At 36.8% G+C, this 12,082-nt stretch overlaps 2 protein-coding genes across 4 annotated transcripts; one reads left to right on the forward strand and one right to left on the reverse strand.

Annotated features, from left to right (window-relative positions):
• Positions 1-2,588: 2,588 nt before the first annotated feature.
• Positions 2,589-5,177, forward strand: LOC107222961. 3 transcript variants are annotated; one of them, XM_015662519.2, is made up of 8 exons: positions 2,590-2,935; positions 3,096-3,348; positions 3,480-3,608; positions 3,690-3,795; positions 3,876-4,005; positions 4,135-4,279; positions 4,380-4,508; positions 4,594-5,177. In XM_015662519.2, the coding sequence occupies exons 1-8, from the start codon at positions 2,822-2,824 to the stop codon at positions 4,788-4,790; spliced, it is 1,203 nt and encodes a 400-aa protein (XP_015518005.1). In that variant the 5' UTR covers positions 2,590-2,821; the 3' UTR covers positions 4,791-5,177. The 3 variants fall into 3 exon arrangements, with proteins under 3 accessions (XP_046600138.1, XP_015518005.1, XP_046600137.1); XM_046744182.1 differs by lacking the exon at positions 3,480-3,608 and having other exon boundaries at positions 2,589-2,935; XM_046744181.1 differs by having other exon boundaries at positions 2,592-2,935; positions 3,480-3,795.
• On the reverse strand, positions 4,832-10,951 carry LOC107222941 (phosphoribosylformylglycinamidine synthase). The gene is made up of 19 exons (XM_015662508.2): positions 10,582-10,951; positions 10,352-10,493; positions 10,125-10,275; positions 9,641-10,031; positions 9,469-9,581; positions 9,110-9,370; positions 8,935-9,008; positions 8,674-8,830; positions 8,252-8,598; positions 7,892-8,128; positions 7,596-7,721; positions 7,281-7,508; positions 6,973-7,171; positions 6,585-6,850; positions 6,284-6,500; positions 6,033-6,212; positions 5,789-5,953; positions 5,423-5,701; positions 4,832-5,326 (listed from the first exon to the last, which is right to left on the reverse strand). Exons 1-19 carry the CDS (start codon positions 10,845-10,847, stop codon positions 5,154-5,156), a joined length of 3,972 nt encoding a protein of 1,323 aa, XP_015517994.2. The 5' UTR covers positions 10,848-10,951; the 3' UTR covers positions 4,832-5,153.
• Positions 10,952-12,082: the final 1,131 nt, after the last annotated feature.

Below are 12,082 nucleotides of genomic sequence, written 5' to 3' on the forward strand. Positions count from 1 at the left end.
TCGATTTAAATAGCATTTAAAATACAGCATAGTTATTCAAAATCATAATACGTATGAGGAATAACCAACCATCAACGATTTACCTTTACCGGAAATTTCGAAACAATTATCAACGCCGATTAATGCATCAACTTTTGTTACATGGTATTAAATATCGTAATTACGCAATAAAGGATCGCAATATCGATCCTCAGGAAGAAATTTGGAAACGGATGAAATCGCTCATTTTTAATCCACAGAAATACTTGCGGTGATGAACACGCATCGAGGATTGTTATTCAATTGTTTCGCTAGCAGAGCTACACGTAAATAATAAGGCTTTCACTTTCAAGTAACGTTTCGATCATTTTTTTTTTTCACCTACTAGGAACGACGACAAAACGAATCACGCAATAACAAATGCGTAATAATAACATTTTACAAACGTGTCCAAGTTAAAGACGCAATCCGCGTGAACCAAGATCCGAGATACAGACTCAAACGAATGTCACGTTTTGCAAGGTCAGTTTTATCAGAACATAAGAAATAAAAACGCAACAGATGATTATCGAGACATATCCTTGCCACAAAGCGCTCGAGTATTTAATGTCTGCCCGAAAATAATAGTAATCTATCAATAACCTATCTAGAAAACTATAAAGCTATAATCCAAGAATCTGCATCGTAATAATACTCGATTCCACGCTCACTCACTTTCTGTGAAGCAACTAGCTGTCCTGGACCGATTGAACAAACTTGCCAACAACTCAAATACGCATTTAGCAAAAATCAGCCAAACAATTGATAAAAAACCGACTCCCGCCACAGAGAGACAAAACCCGACATCGGTAAATGATAAAGTTACACAAAACAATGAAAACTCGAGACACGAAACTCACCTTCGATGTTCGCAGGATTTTTTCATTTCACTAACTCATTTTCTATCAGCCACACGCTGCACTTCGTGTATTATTCACAGATGCGTACGATGAAAATACATTTATCGAATAACGTACAGACACAGCCTGAACAACGCGATTTGAATTCTGAACCGACTACGGACGTGCTCGCGCCTCGACGGCTCCGAAGCGACTGACGCAGTAACGTCGCGTATCGCTCGAAAGTAAATCTCTTACTCGGTTTCTTTTACTCTGTATTTGATTGGCTGAGCGGAAACGTATCACCAATCAGGTGTAGAGCGAGAGAGATGGAATATCTCGGTACCGCTTGGAACACACATACCTCTCTCTTTCTCTCTCTTACTCCTCCGTCACGTTTTTTATACACGCAAAGCTGCGCACGATTCGTTCACGTGTTTAGAGAGTTTCCGTAGCACGCGGCGTCAGGCGTAAATTTCACCTTTCTAACGAATTTTGGCTTAATAGAATTTGCGTAAAAATAAAGGCAAAATGAGAGAAAAAAAATTGCAAACATTGTGTTTTTTCAATGTAACAATACAGGATTGTAACTTAGAAAGATGAAGCTATCGGCAACGTGTCTGTACCTACTATGTTTATGTGTATAAATTTACAGAACCTGATATTTGGATATGTAGATTTCATAATAACGGTTTGTGATTTTTGCAGAATTTTTAGTCACTTTCTTGCTTGGTTTTCAGAAAAAAATTATGTAGGAACTGCCTAACATTATCAAGGGCATGAATCATTATTGTAGAATCCCGTTGCAAAAAGCTCATTTTTCTGGTTATATTAAACATTCGATATCAAATTCATGCTGTCTTGAAGTCATTTTTACAAACCTTTTAAGATAGATTTTCTCATTGAAATACGACGCATAATACCGATTTTGATCAGGGGCAAAAACCGTGATTAGTTTGGCACACGCTTTATAAGGTATTGACCCTTTTCTTTTAATTTAGTTACATTTTTACTCAGGGGGGATGTTTAGTAACTCGACCGAAAAATAACTACGTCGTCATGGTACACATGGTAGAGCTTATATTACACATGGCATTGACTGAAGATATGATATCTTTTCACCATGTAAATGCACATCACGAAAATAAAACTTCACGAATTGAATGATTATTTTCACTGATTTACTGAACACTTGTTATCAGTGATTCTGCAATAATATTCGAAGTATTAACCACTCGTAAAAGGTAATGGTATTGTGCGAGAACATCTGATGATCGTTACAGTTAGTTCTTTTCAAATGCGAGGAAAACAAACGAACATCAGGACAAAAAGGTCACAACATGCCCGACGAAATTGTTTCACGATTCTGCATATTCATCTAACCTTACACTGAGTATTTACTTACCATAATAGTAAGACTAACAATAAGTATTATTATCTTTCCGTGCATCCAACGCTGCACAGCTGATTTAATATTATTACGAGAAATGATTGAGTAATAATTATATGAATCCAATAATTGGATTATTAGAAATATATATACCTGTACGTATTAAGAAACCAAATGAGCGCACAGTCGTACAAGCGGATCACAACCCGTTCGACTACCGTTAAAGGTACGCCTTGCGGTCAAATCTCTCATTAATAATCCTGCTTCAAAACCGCCTGCAACTCTCGTTTTCCGGACTCAAGGACACTTGTATTGTCTGTACAAGTACACACTCGTCACTTATAGAACTGTATAGCTCATGGTTGTCGTCGCACGATTGAACCGCTCGAACGGATGTAGTTACTATTGTTTACACTCACTGATCTCTATGATCAGTGTTTACACTGCGTTAAGCTACGCACGTATACCTGCGTATGTATGAGTAATTTGAAATTGGGATTTAAAATCGAGGGAAACAAGCAGCGAGTGGAGTTTCATTGGAGCAAGTGCATTGTTGACCAAAAACTTGAATGCAATGTTTCCCATTGAAATATTGGAGATTTTCTTCAAATATTCACACGGTACTGACATCATTAATTTTCGCTACGTATGCAAAACATGGAATAACGTTATCACTCGACTTTCAAGGGTAGGTTCTATTTACGCAATTAGCATGCACCCGCATCCAGTTATTGTTATTAATCTATGACTATACTAATTATTGACAAACAAAGAAAATGTATATACTTAAGCATTAGTCTCATCACTTGATCAACAGTTGTTTGCCCGTTATTTCATTCATGTTTCAGGATACAAACATGTGGCAAAATAAATGCCAAAATGAAATATCCATCCACCTCCGTAGATCTATCGCACAAAAACTTTATCCAAACATTAGCTGGACTGATTTTCACGAGTCAAAAGATAATTTAAAGTGGCTATCGATGTACAGGACATGGATGAAATGGCATAAAATAAACGAATTCAATGTTTCCACTGCACAATTCGAACCATTTTTTATCCGTCTACCATTGGTACAAATTACTTGTCTTGCTGTGTCAGGTATGACTACAATAACAAATACTCAACTAAAAATTTTGTTTGGCCTTCTGTATTTTTCTCGATAGCAATTGATCAAGCCTCACATCAAAAATCTTACATCCCATTTGTTAATCAACTATTTTTCTGTATAGAAAGTCTGCTAGCCGTCGGTAGCTCGGAAGGATTCATTGCTTTCTATGACATTGAGAGATCCATAGTTGAGCCAATTTTTATTGCTGACCAAATGGAACATGTATCCAATGTACAATTTTTACGGGATGGTAGAGAATCACATTCATATACGCTATCGATTTTTTTTTTTGTAGTTTTTGATCTTTGTTTTCTGTTTTGTATGCTTACAGACAAACGGATAGCTGCTATCTCTGCTTCAAATATGTATAGAGTGATGTTATGGGATATTCTATTAAAAAAAGTAATTTCAACTCCTCGATATGGAAGATTAATAAGGTAAAGTATGTGAAAAGTAAACAGATGAAAAACATCTCATTAAAACAATCTCTATTATTATGGTACTCTTGATTTTTCAGTACTACCCATGGATGTGTTTTGATCACAATGAAAAACAAGCTAATCATCCGTAACAAGTGTACTGAAAGATCTTACGATTTCCTAGAACTCTATGGCACTATTGTTGCTTTAGTAGCTGATGGTGAAGAGGTGCAGCACTTGCTCAATTCTTAATAGAAATTAAAAACAAACTCAATGGTCAGCTGAAAAATGTATGGCTGAACCGACTTATTTAATGTGGACCAAAAAATTGAATGTAGCTTTTCCTTTTTGTGTCAGGCTTTTCTTTGGACAGATTTGGGTTACAACTATAAAGTAAGCCTGAATGAAACTCCATACATGGAGGAAGAATACGTCGAACCTCCTGCAGATAAAGTATTAAAATACTACGTGTTCAGGCCTTGGACTGCCATGTGCATTACAAGTAACTAATTACTGCTCTAGAAAAGTTCATGCCTGTACCGTTTATTTCGCTTTGCATGAAATTCATGTTTCAATCCTACATTGTCCCCTTTTACTTTTAGTGAACGGTTTTTTGGGGATCTCTGTAAACAGTCAACCCTGGGTAATGTACGAAATTCTATCAAAACTTCATGGAACACCAACTGCATTACTTTTCTATGCCGATGTACTGGTTCTAGGATTAGACTCTGGTATGTGCATAATTAAAACAAAAAAAGTAATAAAGTTTTGCTAGAGAATTTGACAGTTTTACAGAATGTAAATTTAATCTTGCAGGTTCTGTTCACATGTACTACGTCAATAATGCTGAGTTACTAACTACTTGGGACTTTTGTCCTAAGAACTCCAAATCAATTGTAGTCGCTAATCAAGCTATAATTGCGTTAGATATAATGGATCGGCTCAACAAGCAATATTTAATCGCCGCCACCACTGAGAAAATAAACATAGTACAATTATACGATCCGAGCTGATTATCTGTGATATTCACCGGAAATGTGATTAAACTTCACCATTGAATCAAACGAAATTATATATTTATGAAATTCGCACACTTATTATTCACTCTAAGTTGGTCAATAGATTTAATCTATTTTATACTCAGTATACCATATATTCTTACCTCATTTATCAGCAGGTTTTTAAAGTGGAGATAATACATATTTTAATAGAACTGCCAGCATTTATTAACTGTTTCATTGCTACTTATTAAGTTGCACGAAAAAGAAATAATGTATTCGAGTCTTGATAACGAAAATTTGATCTACAAACAGCCCTATCAATAATATACACAGATCTTACTCCTCTAATTGCAAGATAACATACCTAGTATCAATTTAGACCGACTGACACCAAGCATAGGCATTTTGAAAAATACGTTTCCACGGTGATTGCTTCTGCATCCAGGAGACTGGAGCCCATGGCCATTGCCACATTTGAGTGCACCTCTCTGGATGAGGCATCATAGCTAAATGCCTTCCATTGAGCGAACAAACTCCAGCTATTCCCTCTGCGAAATTAGTCAAATTAAATTTATACCATTGAGAGAAGACTGGATGTTTCAATCAATGAAAGTATAAGTTGTTATTCAGTCTTTAAATCTTACCAATACTGCCATTCGGATTTTGTGGATATTGTTCAGTTGCGATACCTTGATCATCCGTGTACCTGATAGCTACACATTTATGTTCCTTTAATTTTCTGAAAATTTGTTGATTTCGGAATGTGAACCTTCCCTCGCCGTGAGCTACCCAAACTCCAAACACACTGCCTTCCATTCCTTGCAACATGATGGATGGAGAATTTTCAATTTTTACTGTACTCCATCGGCACTCAAACCTTTCAGAGTTATTGTGATCCAATACAACGTCTGGGATTCCATCATCTATAATCAGGTTTCAATTGTAATCATTGATGAAACATTCACACCGTATTCGTAAAGTTGTATTACTCATATTTATACCACACCTACCATTTTCTAGACAGCCTATCCATCCTAGCAAGCTCATTAGTTGACATCCATTGCATACACCTAAACTGAAAGTATTTTTGCGCTCAACAAATTTTTGTAGTTGTGTCTTTAGAGTAGGATGGAACAAAAGGCTTGCTGCCCAGCCTTTAGCCGACCCGAGCACGTCTGCAACGTATACAATGAAATTATGAAATATCCTGATTAGGAAAACAGTTACGTTTTTTATTCTGTTCTTAAAACTCACCAGCATAACTGAAACCACCCGGGAATATGACACCTCTGAATGTGTCCAGTGTTAGCTGATTATTCAAAAGATCTTGCATGACCACATCCCAAACTTCGAAACCAGCTTGTATCAGAGACGCGGACATTTCTCGGTCCCCGTTTGAGCCTTCTTCGCGTATCACAGCAACTTTAAACGGAGCTGTAAAATTCAAAATTATTTGTGAGATTGATTTAAGAATACAGAGTTTTATTGGTAAACCACGTACTTACATGCCATATGCTTTTGAGTAATAATTGGACTAACTGCAGGGTCGAATGTGAGTTTGTAAGCCGGTGAACTCCTCATCGAAAGCCTGAGAAATTCTTCTTCAGCACAAGTTATGTTAGTTTGTCGTAGTTCCAATCTATAACTTGTTTCCTCCCAAATTTCCATAAGAGGAAATACCGATGAACTGAGTACAATATTATCGTTGACTGATACAGATACCTGGAAAATGTTTCAACAGAGAGTTTGCAACACTAATTATGCGATAAAATAATCTTGGGAGACTTGTTTGTGTTATATACTTACTTTCGATTGTAGGCCGAAATTCTTTGAGTTTCCGATAATATAAGCTGGAACATTATCGCGTTTGAAAACTTTCATAACATGATCAACATTTATGGGATCAACTTCCAAAATCCAGCCCAGCTCCTCAGAAAATAGAACATCAATCGGGGAGCCTGATTTGTGATTGATATTTACGTCTATACCAGATATTCCAGCAAAACTCATCTCCAATAAACAAGTAATTAAACCACCATCACTTACATCGTGACCTGACATGAGCTTGCGATCTGAAAAGAATTTGAATTAAATTTAGGATAACCAATTCACTAATTAAAATGTGTTAGCATCCTGCTATCACCAAATGAGAAACACTTGGATATTTGAAAATTCACATATAACCTCTTCTTACCTTTTATTAAATTCTGTATGGCATTAAATGCATTCTTGAAAGTTACCGCATCTTCGAAATCTGGGCAGCTGTTACCAATTTGTTTATAAACTTGAGCTAAAGCTGTGCCGCCTATACGACTCTTTCCAGCGGATAAATCTACAAAAACTAGGGCTCCGTTTATTTTAATAGATGGACCCTTTAAGTCAGGAGTAATAACCTGTGAACGAAAAGCAAGTCTTGTACAACAATAAACGCAATAAGTAAATCAATGAGCTTCAGGAAAAACAATGAAACTACCTAAATATTATGTTTAAAACTTGTCTGACCTGTCTTATGTCAGGACATGGTGCGTAGGATGAAACAACTAGTGTTCCTGGTGCCTTGACTACGTCTTTTCCGATTCGCGCAGCCATGCTCAGAGAATCTTTACCCCCATCAACAGCTATCCCCAATTCCTTCATTATAGAGCACATAGCAACACAGGCTTCATATAGCGCTGCACCTTCGCCAGGCAACTTGGCAGCCCACATCCAATTACCACTGCATTTAACATCCTGTGAAAGAAATGACAACTCAAAACCCATTGTTTGGTATTTAAATTTTTATGACTCATGATCATAAACCTCTAGTCAGAAACTTACTGCGAGTTCTGATATGCGAGCAAATACAAGATTAGTCAGAGATTCCGCAACTGTCATTCTTGCACCAGCAGCTGCATCAACGAGGCCTTTTATTGGCTGTTCTCCTATGGCTGTTGCAGAGCCAACCTGAAATGAGTAGGAAAACGTGTTATTGCTAAAATTAAATATATATATTTAATAAGTCAAGTCATATATATATATATATATATATAGATATATTTAATTTCAGCAATAACACGTTTTATATATGTATTATATCCATTATTTATATCAATTGAATCGCTTTCTATACTTACTGTGGAGAAATGTGAAAGTGCTGTAACAGCCACATCAGCTAGAGGGGTGTGAAGTGGACCTACGCACTGCTGTTGCACAATCAAACCAGTTACGCAACGATCAACTTTATTGGTCAAATACCGTTTACTTGCAACGGAGGGTAATCTTAAGACTCGATCCAATGCAGCTTCGATACTCAAGCCGACAGGTAAAGTGATTGGCATAGAAGTTACTTGGTGTTTGTTAAGATTGAACATCTGTAGATATACAAATATTTGTAACAAATGAATATCGTTTCATGTTATTTGTAATTAACAAGTCAACCAGGGAAAATGAACAATATTCTCATTGGAGAACAAGTATTCATTTCACATATATACCTTCTTCGGCATTTTGCCCAATACAAGCTCGAGTTCCAGATCCACAGGATGCCTAACATTTTCATTTACCTCCCCGTTGAGATATTTTGATGCGTCGCAGTTGTCTTCCTCTGATAGTACTATTTTACCAGTTCCAGTAACTGTACCAACAAAATTAATAGGACACCGTTCACGTGTCGCAATTTTTTTCAACAAACTAACGTCTTCTGGTTTGCATAATATAGCATCATTTTCCTGATACTCTGCACCCCACAATTCAAGAGTACTTATGCTTGGATCTCCTAGATCAAATTTCTTAGAAAATATTACAGCGCCTGCTGGTTCTACCAATTCCTTTAATACATTTCCTGCAAATCGGTAGCTTATATCAAAATTTTGCTGCAGTGTGATCACTAAATTCATTCAGTGAAATTTTCACAAACCGTTTCCTCCAGCTCCTTGATCGTGTATACTCAATATTGGATTATTGTTTCCCATTTCCATACAGGCCCGTACAAGGCGATTCAGCTTTTGCTCCATCTCTGCATCTCCTCGTTGTACTGCACCAAAGTCCAATTCTGACTTGTTGTCACCCTGGACCTGTTTAAAAAATATTTTCAATATCAGCGAATACATATATCTCATGAGAATTGTAACACTAAACCGATTTCTTTGCAAAATTATAAACACTAGTCAGAATATACCTCAACGGAGCTTGCGGATCCACCTCCAACACCAATTCTGTATACGGGGCCTCCAATTTTAATAACTTGCATCCCTGGAAAAAAGTTTATTAATTGAAAAAAGTAATTCACTAGAAATACTAAATTTTTGACACAAACTTGTCTGAGAATAAATTAGGTGTTTCAGTGATTTTACCTTTTGCAGGTGGCAATTTCTTCGTCATGTTAGCTTCCATAGAACCCAACCCACCGCTAAACATGATAGGCTTAATCCATTCTCGACGACCACCCTCAGCCTCAACTAGCCCAAATGAACGGGCAAACCCAGATATTACTGGTTCTCCAAATTTATTACCATAATCAGAAGCGCCGTTACTAGCTTCTATTATAATTTCCAATGGGCGAGCAAAATTCCCAGGATACAAGACATCCTTTTCTTCCCAAGGCAAATCATAGCCTATGAAAAGACACAAATTTCTTAGCTGGTTAAAATCAACTCCCTCAAAACAATATTAAGTTAGATCAATTCAATTGAAATAATGTCCAAAATTTTACCTGGAATGTGAAGATTTCCAACACAATATCCTGCGGTACCCGCAATATAATACCCGCCTCTCCCAACACCTTGAATATCTCGCAATCGTCCTCCAGTACCAGTTGTGGCCCCGCTGTAATTTGCGCATAGATAAGCTTGCTTTTTTATTTATGTATGAAAAAAAGTCTTTACCTAAACGGAGCAACGCCAGTTGGAAAATTATGTGTTTCGGCAGTGAATATTATGTGCTGGTTAACGTCGTCAACACGGAAAGGGCTAGCCTCATGGGTTTTATCTGGGCGAAGGGTACGTAAGTTGAAACCCTTGATTGCGCTACTATTATCACTGAATTTGATGACGTTATTTGAGTTTGAGTAATTCTGCGTGTCGATAATCATGTCGATCAGAGACTCTTTCTGCATTTCACCATCCACCACCATCTCGCCTTTGAAAAACCAATGGCGACTGTGCTCACTGTTAGATTGTGCAAGGTCGAAGCACTCTACGCTTGTTGGATTACGTTTCAACTTAGAACCAAACAGATCTGCATAGAAGTCCAAATCCCAGTCGTCAAAAGCCAAACCTGATGATTAAAAAACAAATGTAAAATATAGGCAGCAAAATTTTAAGTACGATTTTCTAGTTGGCCTCTTCAGAATTGGCCTGTCTGTCTTACCCAGCTCTGAGTTCACGTCCTCTAAGGCTTTTCTCCCAAACTTGAGAATATCAACCTCATACCAGTCTTTTGGCTTAATACCGTGATCAAATGTTTCTATTGGTTTCAGGTACCTGCACTCAGTCATTTTATCGTGCATCGCATCAACTATCTGATTGGAAGAAACAATAATTAAGAAGTCCATATGGAACAACAATTTTAAAGGACAATTAATTTTATATACGTACTGCAGACACTGTTTCTTCATTTAGCATTGATGTAAGCTTGACAAGATATCTCGTCGAAACTTCTAATCTTCTCACTTTGCTCAGCTGAACTGATTTGCATATCGATACAGCATTGCTCGAAAACGCAGTGGAGAAATTCAGCCTAAAGTTTTAAAAAACACATTCAAATCACCATCATTTCATGCACATTTTACTGAGAATTCATGTTGGAAACCATAAATTGTACAAACCTAGGGCCAATTTCTATAAGTAGAGTCTGAGGATCCTGGATCAAGGTAGAGGTACTCCATAGGTTATCTGGCCAAAAAGGAGAGCCCAAAATCCATTTTAGTCTGGAAATCTCATCCTGACTAAGCTCCTGTGTAAGTTCAATGTTGTAGCAAGTTTCAGTTTCCAAGTCATGAACCGAACTTGAGATTTCTTTCAGGATGTTCAGTTTGTTGTTTCGTTGCCCTGACTGAAGGCCGGGAATTTTGTAGAATCTGAGTATCGCCATGTCTTTAACTTACGACTGTAAAAGTAGATGTGAAAAAGAAATATGATCAAAAGCTCAGTACGTAAGTTTAAACAATGATCTGTAGCACTTAGACACAGCTCAATCTTTACTGACGTTAAACTTGAATAATTTAAGACCCCCTGGGATGAACTGTGCAATAGCACGGGGGTCATCGCATGTCATCGTGGTAATCGTTATCTATTAAAACTCATGAAGTACAACAAATAACAGATATGACGCAGTATTGATGTCAGAGTAGAAGAGTTATGAATTCTTTTTTGTGCTCTTTTAAAGTGACATAATCGAAAAAAAGATACAACGAAGATAGGCATAATACTTTTACTCTTGGGTGTTACTATCCAATATTGAATCTGTCTGGATGAATGTTTTTTTCGTATATGAGCACAGATCAGGTTGAAAATAGTTTCATCACAAAGCCGAGAGGTGTTTACACTTGCCTGAATAAGAAAGAAAATTGCACTAGTAATTAAAACTCGGCAAATATTATAATTTTTTTGAATATACCAGCATTCGATTTGAATAACATCATTAATTTTCAGAGTATTTAGAAATTAAGAAGCCACCTATTAGATGTGCCAAATATTAATTTAGAATTTGATAGATCAACGGGCGGCGCAACAGGTGACATGAACAGGTGTTTGTCAACGCACATGGCCGCCACGTGGTCATCATTGCCAATTATGCATTAAAATCGGTGTCTGTTAACAATTATTTGAATTGCTGGTACGAAACTGTTTGTGCTGAAATACGGTGATAAATATACTCGCGAATTTGTTATCATACCATCGATTTACAAATGAAGCAGCGTCACAGTACAAACCGTACGTATGTATGCATGTATATATACATATACATGCATATGCATTGAAACTAAATGCTGTTTCAAACGCTTAACGCTATCGTTCTTATTACATATCTTCGTACTTTGCGATACTCTGTATAATGTATGAACACTATTGAACTTACTGCAATTACTCAGCTCGTCAAATTCAGATTGACGTAGGGCGATATGCGGGCAAAGACGAGATCAACGATATAACCTAAAATTTTTCATTCCTGTACACTGGACAGGAAGTGCATGGGATTAGTGACGGAGTCCTAGTCCTAGACTAGGATTAATTACTATAATTCTATGAAGCATTGTTTAGGAATAGACAGTATTTAAAATAAGAAATGATTATCAATGAATAAAGTAACAATTGTATACGTATATT

The sequence above is a fragment of the Neodiprion lecontei genome, chromosome 6 (genome assembly GCF_021901455.1).
Source record: "Neodiprion lecontei isolate iyNeoLeco1 chromosome 6, iyNeoLeco1.1, whole genome shotgun sequence".
Taxonomy (NCBI): Eukaryota; Metazoa; Arthropoda; class Insecta; order Hymenoptera; family Diprionidae; genus Neodiprion; species Neodiprion lecontei.